The following is a 21917-nucleotide window of genomic DNA, read 5'->3' as shown; positions in this document are numbered from 1 at the left end:
CGGCTGGAATCTACAGCGGTTTTTACGTCGAAAGGAAATGCCCGGGAATTTTATTGCTGGATTTGTCGGACAGACGTGAAAGCCTCGATTGAAACTTCCGTGATATTGTGTTATAAAATCAATATGTATTTATTGCAAAAGTATTTGAATATGTCAGCATTGGCCCTCTTGCCACAAGCGATTTTTTATTTTTCTATTCGAAAACACGGGTAAATTTATTTCTTATTTAAAATTTGTTATACAATACAAGATTGGTAAAAAACACGAACAAAAAAATGCGAAAAAATTTAAAACTATATTCATCACTCACAATTATCGCGATTATCGCGGACTCTACAGTAGAGATCTTTCAATATCGCATTAGCATCATAATAATAACTGTTCAGTGGATATTTTTTTAAGAGAAGAGATCAATCATCTGAAAACTATAATAACACGAGGAAAAGAAATTAAGGTTGAAGAAAGTAGAGTTTGCTCTTGCCAAACCTCGGTTCGCATATGAGATCACCGACTCTGGAATCGCACTTGAACCATACAAGTAATGTGAAAGTGTACTGCGGAATGCGGATCTACCTGCCATGAAACATTCAATGTCCTCGTCATAAGAATTTCATATCGCAAAATATGATTAACAGCTTCCAAGCCTCCAAAGAGCAGCTGTGCACTTAATTAGCTATTCGAAAATGTTTACGAGCCATGATAAATAAATAAAAATACTTTCTCTAAATATTTTAAAGTATTTTCTTAGAAAAAGAAACTTACGATTATATACTTAATTCACAGATACAACCGGCAATAATAAATAAAAAAATATAATATAAAGAGCACTTTCTTCAATCAATTCTAGTAATTAACACAATCGTAATTATCCCTGATACAAAACTACAGTATTAATTCTTAATTCCGCGGACTAGTCTCCGCCTTCACCTCGCGAAGAAAGAAGATTTCTCCCATTCTTGCTTTCTCCGAGAGACGGAAGAAAGTTCAAGTTGTAGAAGAACATGCGACCGAAGAGAGACATCTCGCGCACCAATTCCCAGGGCGTCACATTTTTAATTAAACACCATCGCCGCGCGACAGTCGGGCGCGATAACAAGCCCGCTCGATTCGGCACTTCTCCACTTTCGTCTTCTCCGATTCATCAGGAATTCCGATCCCACCGGAAACTCAAAGTTTCCTCGCTGATAGCATCACGAGAGTTACGGCCCGATCTCCGAGTGGAGGGATTGTCGCCGACACGTCGAGATCGTCTAACCGAGGGAAAGTCCTCGTGCCGGTAAGATAACGGGGTGAAGGCGAGGTGGTTGTGTTTACCGACTGCAAACCGACTGACTTCCGGCACTTCCGGATAAGCGGTTGTGTAAACACGGTGACACGACAGGTGCGCAGCATCGCCGAGGTAACGCGTTTGCGTTCCTTACGCACGTGCGAGAACGCGCAATGATGAGAAATGAGTCATAGAGATAGAATTACAACGTACGTAAATTATAAGGCACGAGAAGATGCAAAATCTCACGATATAATACGAGAGAACTTTGGTGTGTTTGTGCAAGAGATTATTCTGTGAAGATACTTAGCACTATAAATGACGTATTTTATCATTTTTGAAATTGACATATTTTTGTTTGATACCAGACATTTGTTGACAAACGAGAGAGGAAGACTTTGTGCTGAAAAATTAGACAATTCTAATTCTGTTCTACAATATTTTTTACAAAAACAAAACACAAAAGGTTATAAATATAACACCAAATTTTCATAGTCGTCATTGTTTCGACTAATAATTGTTTTGATAATTGTTTTTCTTTTTCTAAAATCTGTGACAAAATTTATATTAAAATTTGATTATAAATGCTTTTGTTTTCAACAATAAGTACTTTAGTTTTATTATCTGAGAACAAAAATTCTTTTGATATATATGCGTTTTTTTCAAAATTATATGAAAAACAGTTGTAATATATTATACAAGATAAAAAAATAAAGTACGAAGATTCGTAAAATAGATTGTCTACTCTTTCTCTCTCTCTCTCTCTCTGTAGAAAGAATTATTTTATGTGGTACGAAGCTGTGAGAAAATCGAGAAAATACTGGAAAACCAAGAAAATCAAAACAACATTAAAAAATTGTTGTTACCGAAACAGAGTTCGTCAATATTGATACGTTAAAAGAGCAGATTGCAGATATGTTAAAAAAGTAAACCACAGATTCAGAATATAAAGGAAATGCAATGTATTCGTAACAGCGTTTGATACTACAATATTTTTTTTTCCAAATAGTAAGAGCAGACTTTTTACGATTCTGCAAATTTAACGCGTTTTCTATGTTTTTTTACTGATATTGTATAATTTATATTGTAAAATTGCTTCTCTGTGCTAATCACAAATAAATGTAATTTCTATTCAGAGAAGTAATGATGTGTCAAATCTTTTAATTCTTTTAATCTAATCATAATAAATATAATTTTTTAACAGTTAAATGCTAATCTGCATTACTGTAATTTTTAAAATGTTTTTAAAATGTTTTTAAAAAAAATAATTTTTACATATTTCTTTTGTATATATTTCATTAATATATACATAATAAAACTTTTTAACGATCGTTGACAGTTTGATATTTTTTTTCTGCAGAAGCTTTTACAAATTCGCTTAATTGTTCCTTTATTAACAAATTTATAAAATATTTACAATGTTTTTATTTCTGACACAACTGAGAACGAATTTTTGCAAAATTGTTTCGTGAAAAATTCGAAGTTTGATCTCTATTTTTACAAGTACCAAGTTACATGTATCATTTTTAAGCGAAGCGTACGCCAAAAATATAACTCAAATGTAGAAGTTAAATTGAATAATACAAGCATTTGGGATGGTATCACACGTAACACGAATAAAACTCTCCCGAATTTCCGAGCTACATTTGAACTGCATTTGCAAACAGCCACCGAATCAACTTGTCGTTTACGTTTTCACTTCGCCAGACGGCTCACACAAGACTGTCGAAAATCGTCGACGGTAAATATTTGAAGTCCTCGCTGTGCTGGGCTTAAATTTCGAGAGCGGCTTAAAGAGAAGGGTCGGGCTGCTTCTCTTCGCAAGGCTCGTTAATTATTTCGTACGAATTCTGAAGTCACCTAGATGCCTACTCCGCGGCGAGTTCAGTGGCTCGGTCGAATTGCAGAGACGGTAGCAAAATAGTCGCAGTGAAAAACCTCAAGAACAAAATCGAAGACAAAGTATACGAATAGAAGAAACATATGAGATAAATAAAAATGTCAATTCACAAATAACAATAAAAAATAATATCTAATGTGTGAAATAAATAAATAAATAAGTAATTATCAAACCTCATATTAAAATGGACAATGCTCTTCCATTTTGTATACATTTATACGTTTTGCGAGATATAAGTAGAGCATAAATTTTGTCGCACGAAGAGTTCTAGAACGACTAGGCCAATGGAATTCCAAAAGAAATGCACGAAGTAAAGCAAAACGGTGCTACATATGAACGAATCGTGAAAGCGACAGCGAATGCAGGAAAGCCGAATTTTGCGGTGCGCTTTTTCAACGCATCAGTGATCAAAGAAACTCGTCAACGACTCTTCTGCTTCCTCACTTTCTACGCATGTATCATTTACTTTGTACACTTGTACAATTTTTTGAAATTAATCAACAGTGTTCTGGTTCTAGAAAATATTTCTAAAATGCACAATGGCAGAAAAAAAAGAAAATAAAAACAAAACATATTTTGTTTTAAAAATGTTTTGAGAAAAGTAATATATAGAATTTGATAGCATCAAATTATGAATCATAAATTGCGAATTATACCATCAATATTCTGAAAGAATTAAGTAAAGAAAAACAAAGAGATTAAATTAATCAAAGTTATGCAAAGTATAAAACAAATGCAAACAAGTTTGTTTTATGCAAAAAGTTTTTCTTTCTTTTTATTTTAGCTTAAAGCAGCACGACGATAAAATTTTATTTTTGCGTTTTACCAGAAGATATAAAATAAAAGGAGATAGAAATCAATTAAGCAATAAGTAATTAAATAAAAAAATATTGATGAAAATCGTCAGAAGATATAGAAACAACATTATTTTATATAAAAGATTGATAGAGTTATGTAACAGTCCGCCGAAGATATTTGCTTTTTTACGTAAGGCTATGTTGGCTTCAGATGCTTTCCATCGCGCACTGACAATACCGAGAGAATAATTCTTCATTTTAGCTGTCGCTGTCTTCCGTACGACCTCCGCCGCACCGGGGATTAATAAATCTTTCGGGAAGTTTCACATATGTCATCGACATATATTAGACATACTTAGACAAGACACCAAAGGATCGATGAGTTGCAGAAAATTGCGTTATAGGCTATTCAGGGCGGAAGGCCTGATATCCCGTGGGAGCAAACTCAGCGGGTCCGGGCTATTTTTCCTTCCTTGGCCCGAACTGGCGTTATCCTGATGTCGGCCCCTTGCCCCTGCCGTCACATCGATCTATATCCATTCTCTGCCCTTTGCTTCCTGCTGCCCTTGCATCCCGGACCTTTCTCCTAATTCCCTCTTGTCCGCTCATTGTTCCTCACTTCGACACCGCGGGCGTGAAAAATTGCAGCGGAAGCTCAGTGAGATGAAGAATATTTCCAGTTTTTCATAACTGCCTCTATATATATATATATATATATATATATATACCTTTCTTACGTATATAGCAGGCGAGACGGACGGTTGCAGCCGATTCGTCTTAATTAAAATGAATAAATGCCTGCAATTAAATTGCACTTTCAGTTTAAATAAAACAGCTTTGTTTTTCAGGAAAAATGTAAAATATAATCGATAGAAATTGCGAGCTTAAGAAAATTAATATTATTGTGTGACTCAAAAATAATGCTTTAAAAATGTGTAATAACTAAAAAAATTCGTACAAGAATATTGCTAAAAAATATTTTTTTGTAATGTTACATCAAATAAAGATAATTCTAATAAGTGATAATAATTTTAATTTCCTTTAAACTTTAGCTTGTATCACGCGATTTTTTACGATTATTGATTATTGATTAAAAATAAATGCGATTTTGTTCTTTAGCGATCTATAAACCAAAAATGTATTATCATTCGAGTTATATCACAAATAAAAAATAAACAATTAATCGATATTATAGAAAGCGCATTGATTTTTATAAAGACGAAACTTCCCTTTTAGCTCGATCTCTATACGTAATTTCACGTGTTTCACGTTGTCGTGTCTCGAACTGTTCGTGCAACGTTTCGCAATGCGTTCTGAATTACTTCGGCGTGGCGTATTTCATTCGGAAAGCCGAAGAGCTCTTCTGTCGGACCAACCGCGAAGACCTTAAAGTTTAATCGTGTCGCATTTGGTGGAGTCGTCGTAGTGTATACTTTGAACGGACGTACTCTCAGTCCAAATAACACTTAACAGACTGTGAATTTTCACGGTACAATAGAGACTTGTTCCAGCAGAGACTGATTCCCTTCGTCACTGCAACTATTTCGCTCAATGCATTTTGAACATCGAAGAAATAAATCGTCGCTCTTCCGGCGCGAGCAGGCCACCTAACTGGTCGATTCCATCACTGCACCCGTCGCAAATCGATTATCGAAGAACTCTTCGCACGTCCATGGTTTAACTAGGAAAGTAAGTGGAAGAGAAGAAATCTTCTTGAGAAATGGCATGGAGACAACTTGATCAAACGAGGAATTATTCTCTGGTCTCGTGCTGATTGTAAAACCAGATCGAAGAGAGAGTCTTCGTTTCGAGGGAATCTTTATAGAACGCGTCAAATCGATTCATTTATAATTGTAGCTGAAAAGGAATAAAAATTGTGTCTATTTTCTTAAGTCTTGGATAATTATAAATACAACGCATAATCGCGCGCATATAGCAATGTAAAAAAATATAATAAAAATTAACTCTTGTAGAATTATTATTATTAAATAATTGCATAAAAAATGCAGTATTCTTATTATTTTAATCCAAGTTCTAATTAAATTCTTATTTTGTAAGTTATTAAAATTAAATGAAGCATAATTCATTAATCGTCAGAGTCAAAATTTAATTCATCAATTTGAATTTTAGAACATCAGTGTTCTATAATTATTACAACATTGGCTTATTAATAACACATTAATTATCTAATTGGAACGATGTAATTAAAAAAACCAGACTAGTATATTTTATATGCACTCTTCTCTAATTATAGTAAAAGTATTTTAAGGATATCGCTCGCTTGAGAATTGTAATTAAATTTAAAATAAATGTGCCCTTTGAATGATTAGAGTATTTGATAATTATTAAAAGAAAATTAGAAAAATATAATTTTGATTTATTTTTAAACTAATCGGCACACTAGAATATAACATATAAAACAAATTACTGTTGCAAACCCGCAAAAGACTTAATAGACACAGTGTTGTATTCGGAAAGGAAACGGATTGTTTTTAGAGTGCGGAGAGGAGTATCCGTATCCTCTCATGTAATCATCCCTGTGACTGAAAAAGCTTCCTGAGTGGAGTAAAGGAAGCTGCTGGGTGATGAAGTCACGTTGTACTCGGGTCTGGTTCACGTGCTGCATATCAAGAATCCAGAGCATCTATATCTTCGCGTTGAAGGAATGCTGCTTTTCGCACCTCTATGTTTCTTTATGTGTCTGCTGTAAATTTTGTGGCACGTGTTTGCATACTGTTGTCGGTATTATTGCATAAGCATTGTAAATGCTGCTCCTAGTTGCAATAAATTCTGATTATTTTTGTTCTAGCTTCTTTTTTTTTGCAAGCATTCTCACACGGATCTTAATATTAGTTTCCATAGAAAAAAATAGCAGTTATTAATAATAATCAAGTTTTAGACGAAAAAATAAACAACAATTTTTAACGTAAATATCAAAAATAATCACTTTTATCGAAAATTGTGATTTCTAAGATTATCGTTTTGTTCACAATTAGAAGTACAAAAATTTCTTTTACACAATGGATTGAAATATACCATAAATATATTTTGTAATATTCACTAATGATCCGCGATAATTGGTTCAAATAGATCTCAGACAATATAAAACATATGCAAACACACATTATGCAGCAATATTTTTAAACATTGAATTTCCCAGCGTTTGGTTTATGTATCATGTATGTGGATCGAAAAGCATCACAGAGCAATCTTACTCCAATTATTATCGCATACTGCGTTTGCACGCGCTCTAAATGCTTTGCGTGCTAATGAAGACAGATCATCCCTTCTGCGAGATCGCGACTCGAGAGCGCTAACAGTATCGGGGTGACTCCGCGCTCTGCAGGAAATGTCGCGCTACGATGGATAAATTAGGTTCAAGACGAAGCATCAAGACGACGTTCGTCTGTTAGCCAACTAGTGTATCATCCCGTCTAGAGCTAACCGTATCCACGTAGAGCACTCGCTAAGGCGAGAAGGTGGAAGAGGATGTAAATTGGCGTCGAGAGACGCGAGACGATGGAAATATGCCTAGCTGCCTCGAGATACGATAGCCGACTTGTTGAATAGCGGAAACTACGACTCGGTTTATAAGGAACAATGCGGCTTAATTGAAAGCCGTATCCCTCGTATGCGCCCGTACTTCGACTGGTTCCTTCCGAGGTATCTTCCGCGACCCCTCCGCGGCACCTCTTCTTCCTTGGGTGGTGTGAAATTTATGCGATTCCGTCGGTGCGATATACGCGCGGCCACACGAAGGGTCAAGTGATTTGTGAGACGCCCTCGGAACCCTGCGCCGCAACGCGAAGGCATTAAGACTTATTTCCGTTGTCCCGACCCGGGAAAAGTGTTTTAAAATTGCACGAGTCACTTAAGAGTGTTGGAGAATTTACATGGACTCCCCAGAGGAATTTCGCGCAGGATATACCGTGTTTTTTTGTTGTTCAGCATAACCTGTATGGTTAGAAGGTTTGAGGGCTAATTTTAACTTCGGAACTAAGATATATGTATAAAAATCATTAATATCTAAGTTAATTACGCAGCATGAAGACAATGGAACAAACGAGAACACCGTAAGGACACCGGCATTATTTTTAAAAAACAAATTCCAGTCAAAGTAATTAGTATAGAAACATGTAAAAATGTTTTCTTTCTTTTGTATAACTTTCCACAGCTTTGATATAATTAAGTTTAATGTTGTCAACAGTTCAAGGTTCTTGAAATCACATTACACGAAATGTGCAGATTTATAGCAAAATTTATGGAAATATAAATATAACATATAAAGATTTAATAAATTTTTTTATTGCAAATGTAATAACATTCACATGCTGCGTAAAATTTCATTTTTTTTACATTGTTGTTTTAATTGTTGCATGAATTGAAAATGTATATTATCTACATATTAATGCATATTAATGCAAATAATATTCAACGAAAATTGAAAAATATTTAAGCTTATTAAAATAACAATTTATACTGTTACATCTTTCCAAAAGATCTTCCAAACAGTTTGCTGCGTAATTTTCATTAACAATCAGATAATAAATTTCGTTGAGAAATTCAGATTCTAATTGTTTTAATTTCTCAAATAATGTGTTAATGTTGATGATGTTGATATAGAATTCCATAAAATTATATTATATTGTATAAACGTAAAACACTTTGCTTCATTAACAATTAACTAATTCCAAATTTTATTAGTATCCAGTCCTGTGTTCGTAAATTTTTTGTAGTTTGTTGTTGTTCCACTATGCAAAAGAGGATGTTGTTATGCTAATCACACGTTCGATCGTTGCGCTGTACAAGGTACTCTAATCGAAAACACCTCCGAAACGTGGCGCGCAGTCGGTTTATTACGTTCCCGTTAACTTAATTAATTGACTTACAGTGCGGCGTCAAGTGTACGTTAATTAATGAACGCGCGTAATTAATCAAAATCGCTGTTGCGGCTTATGCGACAAATGAGTTATGGTATCGGATGGCTAAAAACATAAGCCTGTACGCCATAGATAACAGAAAAATATTGTAACAGTGAAATATTGTTAAACGTTACTTAACGGACGAAAAAATTGCAATGCTTAAAAATATTATGATAATATGCTCTTCACACAGATTTGATATATTATAGAATTTTCCAAAATTCGACAAGCTTTCAAGCTTTCTTTTAAAATTTAGAACTGAAGATTATATTACATTCACATTTATATGCTTTCTTAAGAATCTTAAAAATTTATTCAGAAAATTGGAAAATGTTTCGTAGATGGTATAGTTTTCTTCCTCATTATTGTTCGCGAACATGTTACAAAGTTCGTAATATATTATTCAATATATAAGTAAACAATAAAACGCAAAAATATCATACTCGTAAAACATCATAATTCATATTTGAATAATCATTGTCATGTAAACTAAAAATTTCATGCACCACAAAAAATCAAACTTCGTGATTTGTTAAAATTGCGTTTTGAAACAATACTGCACGTTAAATTTCAATTAAGACAAATCGATTAATTTATGTATATATATTCAGCGACTGAGTTTAATTTATCATTACAAGCGAACACACGCGAGATCGGCTCGAAATTGAATCCAGTTGGAAAACAGTGCCGAGCCATCTGGCGCGGCAGGAAAATTTCTTGCCAATTAAACAATACACATCCACAAGATGATAATTTCAGCAACTTCTATATTGTCGTTAATTGAGGATGAAATATAAAAACACGAGAGAAAATAAAGTGGGCTAGAATAAAAAGAAGCAAAGAAAAAGAACGTAAATTGTGAAAATGCAGATATTAAAATATAAATTTGAAAAATATTTAGAACAATTTATACTCTTCTTGTATAATGTTTACAATAAAATAATTTTAATAAAATAAAAATTACAGAAAATATAGTACTTTTTCAAAATTTTTATATATATAATTAAATCTCTATTCATTATTCTCTTTATTATAATTATTAAATTTTTTTACGCTGTGTTGCGTGATATCTCACGGTATGCATAAAACTTTAATTTTAGAAATTCTATAGTTAAGCGTTTATATATAATAGAAGTTCGTTCTATGCTGTGTAATAAAATTTGCATTACATCCCCCATGCTATAATAACCATTGAACAATTTTGCTATTTTATTTCAATTTATCCAAATTTCTAAAGTTGCTTGATTTAAAATCCATAATTTAAGATCATGAAACACATTTATAGCTTTATGTGCCTATTTAATAATTCATGATGTGTGTCGACGACAAAAAAGCAAGGAAGTTTTCGTAAAAAAAAAAAATTATTTGCTCTCTCACAATCAGTTCATCAACATTACATATTAAAGTCGCAATGCGCCATGAGCTCATCGACCGGCTAATTTACGTTTTATATGTCTCTCATCAAAAGCATCCTTGTGTACGTGGAGACATGGTCTGGTAAAACGCGCTCGGGTTTCACCCTCGTTCTGCGGTTTTCCAGAAGCAGCGAGCTAACCTTTAGGCAAGTTTTCCCGCAAGGAAAAACATTTACCACCGGCAACCATATTACCTCAGTGTCCTTCTACCTTTTCCATCATCCGTCTCCCTACGTTCCTCTTGACGCTATCGCGCTGCCCTTTTCGCTCTGCAGAATGAAGAGCGAGATGCGCTAATTAAATCTTCTACAAGAAAACGGGATAGCCTCATCTTGTTTTCCACTTATTCGGTGAGCCTTATGCTTTAATTAAGAATGAACTACTGCTGTCACTAGAAGCACAACGGTATGCACTCGAGAGGAGTTCCGATTTTTCTGATGTAACAATGGACACTGAGGTAACATTGAAAACATTTCATCTTTCTCTTTAACATTGAAAGGTGCAATGCATCCTTCTAAATAATTATTTCTTTATTCAAAATTGCCACGAATAATAATTTTACACATTTCCAAATCTAAATGACAAAGAATGTCTATTATATCGCAAAACACTAATCTTTTTTTATCAATCTATTTTTTATAATAAAATTTGTTATTTCTCACTTTGTATGCGTCAGTATTTTAATTTTTCGATATCACAAAGTACATATTTCTTCTTCGCGTTATTCAATAAAAGCGCAACGCAAAATCTTCGTGTCGTTTGTACATCTTTTTCATGAATCCAAATGAATTCAAAAATCCGACGATTGACTAGCGATACATGGTCGCAGTCATATATCAATTATTAAAAACTGTTCATTCGATTCCGTCGAGAGGATGGCGGACATCCCGCAGCAATAGCCCTGGTAGCCAACTCGATCTTCGAGTTAACTCCTGCGGGACCGAAATTGAGTCACACATCCTAGTAGTCGGAGGAAACACGGTAAATAAACGAGAATAGAGAACGTTAGCTGGCGAATAAAAAAAGAATTCGGAAACAATGTAAATTATTCGATGCTGAAAGGAAGAAATGTCGCATTTTTGCGTCGTTGGTATTTCAATTCTTTTTCAGGTATTTTTCGAACGTCGAACGGGGTCACCGTTCAAATATTCAGAATATTTGAACTCAAAGGTATGCATCTCTTTCCCGTTTTCCAAATGTGTTTAATTCTTATTTCCTTGTTGGTTTATTTGCGTATGCGTTTCAATTTCTCAATTAATTTTTTACAATTCAATTGATATAATTGAGCTGGCATATAATTGCGTGTGAATAATAGAACTTAACAAAGGAAGAAGAGCAAGGAACAGTCGCTGGTATTCTAATGATTTCAAGCATCTCAGAGATGAAGTAAACAGATCCAGCGATGCGGAAGCAGTTTTCCACGGAGACAATGGAGCATCTCGAAAAAGGAAGGAAAACAAAAACAAAAACGCAGCAGGAGAAAAGATGAACCGAATAACGGTGTGCGCGGCGGATGAAATACCGTACGAGTTGCGCGCGATATGCCGCCGCGGGTAGGTAGTTTCTGTTTAAACGGGACGAGTCCTGGTAGTTTACACTCACTATCGAGACCCGCGCCCGAGTATTTTCCGACGCCGTTAATAACGAAAAAAGCACCTATCCGGCCGCACCGCGTCGGCGAATTGTGCATTACATATTTACAAATCCCGTTTACGCCCGTCGCGGAGAAAGCGTAATAGCTGGACATCCACGAGGAAAGACCCACTTTGCCCGTATTGAATTATGAACGGTTTCTGCATACCACATATGTGCCGTGTTATATGGAGCGCTCGGCTGAGACTCACTGCTCTCGTGAGTGCAATGCGTTTTTAAACCGCAGCGCTAACACGTCTCGTATATGTTCCTCGTGTAAAACACGATAGACAAGATGATTGCTCATCACACACTTGTTCCATAATTATTCCATGACGTTGTGGTTTTATTTATAATATATATATCTGTCGCTAATTTCATTTCTTTTTTGCGTTGTCTCGACCTCTTTTACATTATTACGACAAATTACATAGGCATATGCAATGGATAATTTTCGTTCTCATTAATATTTTTCATCTTTTTATTAATACGTGACTTGTGAATAACAGTACACGCAGATTCTTGCGACGACAGTAAAAATCAATTTAAAATTAACAGTAGTTTTGTGTGTAATAAATATTAATATTCAAAATAGATTTTATAAAGTATAAATGTGCAATAACAAGCCTCTTTTCCGTAGACTTAATAATTAATTAATTTTGCATTATTTACTTGCGTTATCTCAAGCGAGCATTTATCTAAAAACATCGCATCTTAGTTCTCCACTGTATCGCTTAAATAAAAAAATTCGTTTATTTATCGCGTATAGTTAAAATGTAAAGCGTTATAATGCTATTTTTTTACGTTGGGCTATTATTCATTTGAATTTATAACCAGCTAAAAATACAACAATTACGAGCTAAACCAACAGTTAAAGCGCGAAAAATTCATTACACACATAGTAAATCATTATAACGTGAGAAGAATGACAAAGTGGAGAAATGTCGAACATGAGAAAGAGAGAGAGACAGTGTGTACGTGTGTAAGCAGATAGTATGAGTATCGCAAATTACGTTTAATATAACGTTCGCGCTGCAAATGAATGCATACAGCGAGAATAATGGAAACATATTGTCATAATAGCACATCTGCATTTCCGACCGCAAATTGCATCTTTAAGCCAGTATCACATTACTAAAGTTTGAATAATGTATAACTGTGAATCTTCAAATGTTACAAAACACTTTGATAATAAAAATTGCTTAATTTTTGAATAATCCTTATTTTCGTCCAAATAACGGCTTATCACAGTTCATCAATATTCTAATATACAATACTTGATGATTTGAAACATAATCTTACACACAGCATTTACACACAATGCTCATATCAATTTCGATGATATCGATATTTGTAACAGATAGCAATACGATTTTATTTATTTTGTAATACACGATTACACTCAACTGAAAAGTATTTTTTGACGCATTTCATATTGAATTTGATAACAATATAATTACTTTTTACTTATAGCATCGTATTAGTTATCGTTGACACATGTAGAGTAATTAATTATTAATTTATTAATTAATAATGATAACTTTTGTGTATAATGTATGTAATGGGAATAAAATATTTTACGAGAAAGTTTTCATTAAGATATCTGCCTTCGCGGAAAAGTGCCTCGAACATTCTACTTCTTCCGTTTTCTTTAATGACCATTTTTAACAGTCATTAAAGCAATTTATTTGCAAGTTTCCTTCCTGGATCGGCAGTCACTCTCGTTTACATTTATTTTCAGCAGAATGGCGTCATTATCTGCTTAAAGCATTTGCTTATGACTGTTCAAGTGCTGAGAGAGTTCATCAGCAAACGCGGACCGACTATAGCGAGGTTTTTTTTCTTACATCGATACGGCATTTCGACGTTCGCATTCTGCACACTCTCGAGAGGTGAGTGGACGGAGATAACGGGCGACATGTTGGCGGTCGGCTCTGTCCACGTTGTAAGCGACGTTAAGGACGATAACGTTATCGCACCTTGCCTCGTTGTTATCGCACTCCGGAGGCGCTACCCTCACGAACGAACTTCTAAGGCAATCGACCTTCGCAGCTCTTACCTTGCACGCTAACTATTACGCGGCCCTTCGAAAGCCGTTGCTTCAGAATAATTATAATGATCATTTTACAGTTGCGATTCTGCTCATTTTCAAGTAGTCTCTTCGCGAAATGCCGTGTTCAACGCCACTGCCATTAAATTATCGTAATTGTATTTAATATTTATACCAATCTAAAGAACGTTACATATAATGCATAACTCATTAGAGAATTTGCAATAATATTCTACAGATAATTTTAAAATAATATTAATAATATTATTCAAAATAGTATTATGTAAATATTTACGCAATATATGTCTATGAATGTCATTATTTATTAATGATTAATATACTGCGAATATCCTGCGACTACTGTAGTGAAAATAGACGAATGATGATATGTCGGAATGCAATATGATGATTTACGATGTTGCGTGTGCAATGAATGCGCAAACTATTATTCGTTCGCGTTTCTCGCAGTGTTTCTCAATCGTCGGAGAATGCAAAAATGTCCGCAACAAGTATATGAGTTTCTAATCTTGCGAGCCCAAGTGAAAGCACATAAATGCAGATCACGGATGCGGACATCGGCATTGCAAGCAATCTGCTTAAATTTACTCCATACGTGCAAACTGCATATGAATGCAACCTACCATGTATGCATTAAGAGTACTACGCTATATTAAGAGCATTTGCCGGACCGTGCGTAGTCGGAATATTACACGATGGAAGATTGCGAATAAATTTCCATGGATTTTGTGCCAATTTCGACCGTAAAACTGGTGAAAGCAAATTATATCATTTGATTAAGATAATCATGTAAAATAAATTGAATCGCGACCACTTTATTGTTCATCTCATTCAAATCATGTATACCATGATAAAATAAAATTGCTTTTGAAAACCTCTATGAAATAATTCTAAGAGAAATATATTAATTAAAACAAATGTTGCACATACATTTTGCTACTTAAATTAATAGATGTTTTAAAAAGTATTTGTACTAGAGATGCACTGTAATTTCCCCCATAAAAATATTTAAAAAAACAAAGAAATAGAAAAATATATATGAAAAATTAATTTAAATTTAATATAAAATTAACTTGCCATAGTAAAAAAATTGCACCGTGTTTCTGATATTAAAATTTTCGACATGGTTGCAAGTCACGTAAGAAGTTCCGAATTTTCAAAGAAATTGTCATTCATCAGTTGCGCTCATCAGGATAACATCGCGAGAATCGCAAGATAGTGCCTGCATTACAGAGTTGCAAGTATCGTATATATCGTACCAGCGATCGTAGAACCGATCAATACTCGAAGCTGTCGAATCGCAAGGACGTAAGGCTCGCTTTCGCAGAAAGTTCGTCCATTGGTCGCAAAACTTTTGTCGTTACTAACGAACGGCCAGTGTGAATGACTCTGAATTTGTTTAAAATTATATTTTAGAGATCGCAACGATGGTGGCCAAAAACATTAAGTCGTTTGTCGTGGCATGGCTTTTCGATATTTGTTTGGTGCAGACAGACTTTGGCCAGTAGTGTATTAATTAAAAGCTGCACGCTTTGTAAACCATTTCTAGAATATGAAAAGTGAGTTGCGCAAGTTGCTCTTTGCAAACAAATATGTATATCACCAGCAAAAACTCGTTCTTATTTTTCAGATAATTTACATTTAAATTCGCTTGTCATTTTATTTGAGAGTTAATTAACGAATTGTTTAACGGATAATTAATGACTTATGATAATGGAAATTAATGGCTCGTAACGATGCATTTTAGTTCTCGTTAGCACAAGTTGATTTTAACGTAAATTGCGTTGATTATATTCGTATTAAGAAAAATGCAATATATTAGTAACTTTCCAACGTGTTAAATTTTTGCTGTGTATTCTTGTTATCGCAAATTACACGATATCGATAAAATATTAAACAGATATAACATTAAAAGCTACAAGTTAGTGTGTTTAAATCGTAGAGATTACTGTTTGATAGTTGATAATGTTATTGCGTAAATATTGCAGTTCAAACATTAATTATACTTATCGTGCTATAAATCATCTTCTAGTTTATAAATAAAACTTGCAAATGTAATAAATATATCATTACACTAAGATTAAAATAATGAGTAAAAAATACAAAGAGCATGCTTACAAATAAAGTGGATATTAAAAAATATTTTCAATACATCATAATTTATCGTAACTTGTTCGCTGCTGGTCGATTGTAGCAACGCGCGCGCGCGCAACTTGCGCATTCGTTGCGTGTGTTGCAAAAGAATGCAACTCCGGAAACCCGCATACGTCTCTTGTTCATATCTTTTGAGATGGCACAATATTTTCAGCATTGCTTTCCTCGCGCGGGTTGCAAATAAACGTCGATATACGTTTCATGCCGTTTGCATTATTCACTACAAGTTTAAACGTTTCTATTCCAAGGCAGCGGATAACATTCGTGCATACACCTGCGAATCTCTTTTTTCCCCGCATTCTCAACGAGAGTACTTTTATTTCCGTCTCTCGGTGAAACTCGGCAGTGTAACATTCGGACGTGTAGAAATACACTTCAGAAAGAGATTTGTAATCGAGGTTACAAAGTCGGCTTTGTTTAATGGTTCCGTCAAACTATGCAAACTTTTTATGCACTATATAAAGCAAAAAAATACATTGTTGTTTGCACACGTTTAATATATTTTTATTAATTGCAAAACTAAAATTGAAATTAAATTGGCATTATGATAAAATAAAAAATATATTTTGCTCGTTGCAAAGAGAAAAACTCGTTATTTAACCTTTTCTAGTTAAAATACTTAAACAATTTATTATTCTCTTCATTCTTTCTCGTTTCATATCATGAATGCAGTAAATTAATCGAACTACGTGATCATGCGCTATCATAACTTTAATTAACTTAACTAAATGTGATTTTTACGCATTTCTATTCATTGCCGCAGCGGCGACAAGCGTTAAGGACATCGATATAAGGATTTTTCAAAACGTGTGACATGTGTGAGGTGTATCACGAAGAAAAAAAGATCCGATACGACGAGAAGAGGTAGTCAGATTTCGCGCGGAAATGTCACAAAGTGCATTAAAGTCTCGTTAGGATGTTTCGGGTGAAAAAAACTCACACGAGCAAGAACTAGGCTCGTGTCCGCGGAGGTGAATCCGACGGAAAACTCCTGCGCCGCAAAATCTGCCTTGGGGGCAAACTAAACTCGTGCCAAATGGAGTCAACATTTTCGCCAACAGTGCTTCGCTTTCTCGCGGCGAAGGTGGCACTGAGTGGAAGAGGATAATGGGGTCGGACGGAATGCGGGACGATAAACAGGTGATTGCGATGCCCCTCGACAAGAAACAGTGAAATCGACGTGAAGCGCCGGTAAACGGAGGTAATTCTCGATAAACCAGCAGTTAACGCGATGCTCGATACAACAACTCTTCGACCCCGTTCTTATCTCTCGTTGCTATGGAATTCGGTTTGTCGAAATCGATCGTCATAAAGAAACATCGATTTTTAAACAGATTACAATATCGGTAGCATAAAACTGTACAAAAGAACATTTAGTACGAGTTTAGTAATTATTATGCCGTATATATTCAACGAATTTACTCTGCGTAATAACTTACTGTTATAAATAGACGCGTTTTATACATATAAAATTATTACCTGCTCATAATTAATTAAACAATATTCAAATTCAACAAATCTGGAAACTAGAGATAGTTATGGAAATATTATTTCACCATGTATTGTGTTACCTGTTTTAATTAATTGCAAGATATATTTAAGTGCAACGTTAAAATATGTGTTTTGAAAGAGAAATAATTTTGCTTTGCGATTTTCACGATTTTCGTATGAATAGAATTACATAATAATTAATTCAATATAATTTTAATATTTAGTACAAAACAAAAAGAAAGAATTAATAATTAATAAGAAAAAATATAGTTTTTTGCTTTACGCTTTATTTTTCTCTTTCATGCGTAGATGACAGGAAGCTTTCCAAGTATAAAGCGTGCGTTAACGGTATCTATAACGGACCAGGAAACAATTTAGGTGTTGCAAAAAGGTTAACCCGACTCATCCATTATCGTTCATCTGTCACAATAGAACACCGACCAATCTTTCGCTAAATTGACAATAGATACGCGAAAAGCTAATTCGCCGGAAAAATAAATTCCACTGTAGCGATATTTACGCGTTGTAAAGATATTGCAGCTCATTTACTGAGAAAAATATATGAATACTTAATCGGGAAGTTTTTCAATCTCGAAGTACGCGCGCTGTCGAATTGATTGAGTTGTGAATCCGATAGTTGCATCAATGAAAACTTCGCGTAAGATCGGTGATGAATCGTGTCAGCGCGTAGGTTGATGTTAAATTACGTTTATCGTTCGAAACAAAGCGATATTATGCTATATTAAACATTATACATTGGAATGTAATTATATAATATGTATATATACATCTCCCCATATTGTATTATCTTTCGGTGCAAAATGTCAAACTCACGTTAAAATATGGGAATGCAACACACGGCGAAATATTAATCATCCAAATATCTCAAAATATTTGACGAAGTATTGTGATATAATTATGGATATTCTGAAGCGAGAGGGAATGAGAAAGAGACAGCGTGTGTGTGTGTGAGAGCGAGAGAAAGAGAATGTATATACAATGCGTTGTAAACTATGTCCAACGAAGCATCAATTCTGGTACATTATTTATTGCGCTGCTCCGCATCGTTGTGCGTCGCTAATACCGTCTCAGACTATCGTAAAATATTAATGCGCATTATTAAATACAGAAGAAAAGAGAAGAAGAATAAGATTATTCGTGCATGAGCCCGGAAATCGGTCGATTAATACAGTAATTTCAGTCAATGAAGTAAAAAGTATCGATAGATTTAGACATGTTAAAAGTACAGTTAATTGACTCAATTGAGATTGCATTGTACATTCATGAATTTCTGTGAATTTCTGATAACTACAACGACCTTCCCGTCTTTAAATATCCTCCGGATAATTGGAAAGTGATTTGGAAAGTGAATTGGAAAGTGGAAACATATCCAAATCCAATAAACACCGCATTCTTTCTTATCCTAATAACTACAGAACCGTTAATTAATTTTCATTAATTAAATTATATTCCAGTTCAAATATGCCATATGTGGCCAAAAAATTAATTAAATTCGTAATTTTTATAATACTCCTATGATAGAATTAAACAATAATTAATAACCAATCTATAGTCCCAATAATGATAATAATTTTAATATTTATCTTCCTAAGTGTGTATTATATATTAAACAAAAAATGGAAATTAATAATTAAAAAAATTTAAGAGAAAAATGTAGTTTCTTGCTTTACGCTATTATTCTTTTCCGCAAGATTTATAAAAGCGGCAGTAAGTTTTCCAGATGATCTAATCTTTCATTATACTACAATTTTAAAATTTTAATATTATTTATTCGCAAATTAATCATTATTATTCGAGATTGTTCTATCTCAGTGTTGATGCAATAATATTATCAAAATAACCTGTGCTCTCTTAATGTTAAAAATAAGCTACGACGTTGCACAAATCTAATCAACCAATGAATATCTGTTTGCGAAGGTCAGAAAAGATTAAAATGCTTTATTATGTCAGTTTTTTAATAAACTGCGAGAAACGTTACAAATAAATTAATTACGTAAGAGAGATAACACAGATAAGATAAACTGTTTATAATGCGTACAACAGAAATAAATAATTTATTCGTTGTAATAATTCAGGACTAAGACTTAATATGATATATCTTACATCTCAAATATTTCTCTTGAAAAATCACTATTTATGTAAAATTCACACATTTAAGAACATAAATTTAATAACATATAATTCAAAAGAGTAACATTTTATATAATTGTCGCATATTTTTCAAATACTATATTTCTTATTTACTTACGCCAATGCTTCCGGAAGCAACAGCTATTTTTGTCGTACCTCGGCATCAAGAGCGATCTGATATTTCAGTCGATTGATATTTCAGAGTGAGTTGTCACTTCGAGACGTAAAAACAGTTAATCATGTAAAGGAGTTCGCGAGACGCATATCTCGCAAAATGTGAGCAGTGCCAAATCTGATTTGGAGCACAATCGACGGGTTCTAAAGAAAGTTCAAGAGGTGAGTTATCGGTGAGAGTTATCGCATCGGATATTGACGAATTACTTTTAAACTGTATTACGGTATCCTTACATACCCGTCCAATTTTCGGAAAAAAAAAGACAAGAGAAAGAGAGATTTTGTTTTGGAACAATGGACTTGCTTTCCAAAAATCGCATAAATGAAATATGCTTCATGAAATTCTATTTTAATGAATCCATACGATAATTTTATATTTTGATCAGCGAATAAAGTGCGAATAATATTTTCAATTATCCACGTTTTAATCCACTTACATGCCGCGTGAGCATTATTCCAGTGCAGTGATTCTGTTGACTATGCATTTCCACGTGAAAGTAAAGATTTCGAGTTGGTTGAGGGAGCAGCTTAGGCTCTTCCCATTATATGCTTACTTTCAGTGGGCAAGAATCCTTGAAACGGTATATACGTCATCGTCTTGTCTTCCAATAACGTACGTCCACGTTGGAATTTTAACCCAAAGATCGCACTATCTCTTTTTCTCCACACTCTTGACGTCATCAACGGATACGTGGCGCAGATGAAACTGTATCTCGCGTGTGGTTGAGAATACTTTCAGATTAACTTCGAACGCATTCGTGCTTCATTCATTTTAAGCTTTATCGTGTTTATACGTTTTATATATTTTTAAACAGTTAAATGTACAAAAAATTGTTTGTTTCAATCTTGGACCGCACATGATTTTTTATTTTTTTATTCGTGCGAATGTACTATATATGAGAATTAATCATGATACTTTGTTATTTAATAACAAATTTCTATTATTGTTGTCGAAAAGTGTTTTGATATAACGTTTTTCTATATTTTTAACTGCAATTGTTTCTAAATTATAGTTACCATTATATTTCAGGAACATTCAATTAGAAGAACAAAAAATGAAAGAAACTTCCGCAGTTGCTGCGATAAACAGCTCAGAATCATAACTTAAAATTAATTATCAAGAGAAAAGTATGACAATATTTAGAGACATTACTCATAGAAGATTGTACCGACACTAAGAGAGCTTATCAGCGACGTAGTTGTCAACGACATTAACCCAGTTCTTTCCACGCATGACGTCATCATCATGATCGTGTTCTTCGGATAAACACCCACGATTCTCACACTCCTCTAATCCTGCTAGAATTCGCCTCCACTATTAACGCATTCTCGTTGCAGGCAAATCTCCTAATCGACAAAATCGCTTCACCTCGCATATCCCCCACACGTAATCACCAATCTACACGTATGCGACTCGCAATCCCCGCGCGTTCGCTCCATCTTTCGCATAATATCACTGACCTTGAGTCAAACTTGCTGCCGTCCTGCAGCGTGCCGGTGTAGTGCATGGTCAGCTGGTCGCCTTTCTTCGACTTCACGTCGCATACCTCGGGCATGTACAGCTTCTCCACCTTCAAGCCGCTTTCGGCGTTGTCAGCTCTGCTAAGAGCCACAACTGCCACCACGAGGAAAAGAGCATTACGACACATCGCAAGCACGGCACTCGCGTTCTTCGACGTGTAAGAAGCCATGTTCATCAGTCGGCGGACGCTCGTGAGCAACTGAGTCCTCGCAGCGTTCTACGCCGACGAGCCGCCTTCAGATCCCCCCTTGTCCCACCGTCCCAGAGCGCTGGCGCCGTGATCGGGACGAAGACCGGAGTAATGGCACGAGAGGAGGACAGAGAGTTCGCGCTGCCACATTGCGCCGTCTCATTGGCTCCACGGAATATGTAGGTTTCTACCACGGGAAAGTCTTTCTCTCTCTCTCTTTCTCCCCGCACCTGT

At 34.7% G+C, this 21917-nt stretch overlaps 1 protein-coding gene across 2 annotated transcripts in view; it reads right to left on the bottom strand.

Moving 5' to 3' along the window:
• Positions 1-21713, bottom strand: part of Fkbp14 (peptidyl-prolyl cis-trans isomerase Fkb14) — a 59278-nt gene extending 37565 nt beyond the window's left edge. The window contains exon 1 of one of the 2 annotated variants that reach the window (XM_012373595.2): positions 21433-21713. In XM_012373595.2, coding sequence (XP_012229018.1) covers positions 21433-21668 — 236 coding nt within the window. In that variant the 5' untranslated portion in view covers positions 21669-21713. The remainder of the gene's footprint in view (positions 1-21432) is intronic. The other variant, XM_012373596.2, reaches the window with a different exon arrangement.
• Between the last annotated feature and the right edge of the window lie 204 nt (positions 21714-21917).

The sequence above is a fragment of the Linepithema humile genome, chromosome 5, assembly GCF_040581485.1.
Source record: "Linepithema humile isolate Giens D197 chromosome 5, Lhum_UNIL_v1.0, whole genome shotgun sequence".
Taxonomy (NCBI): Eukaryota; Metazoa; Arthropoda; class Insecta; order Hymenoptera; family Formicidae; genus Linepithema; species Linepithema humile.
Note: the sequence above shows the minus strand (reverse complement) of the source record. Positions and strands in the feature narration are given on the sequence as shown.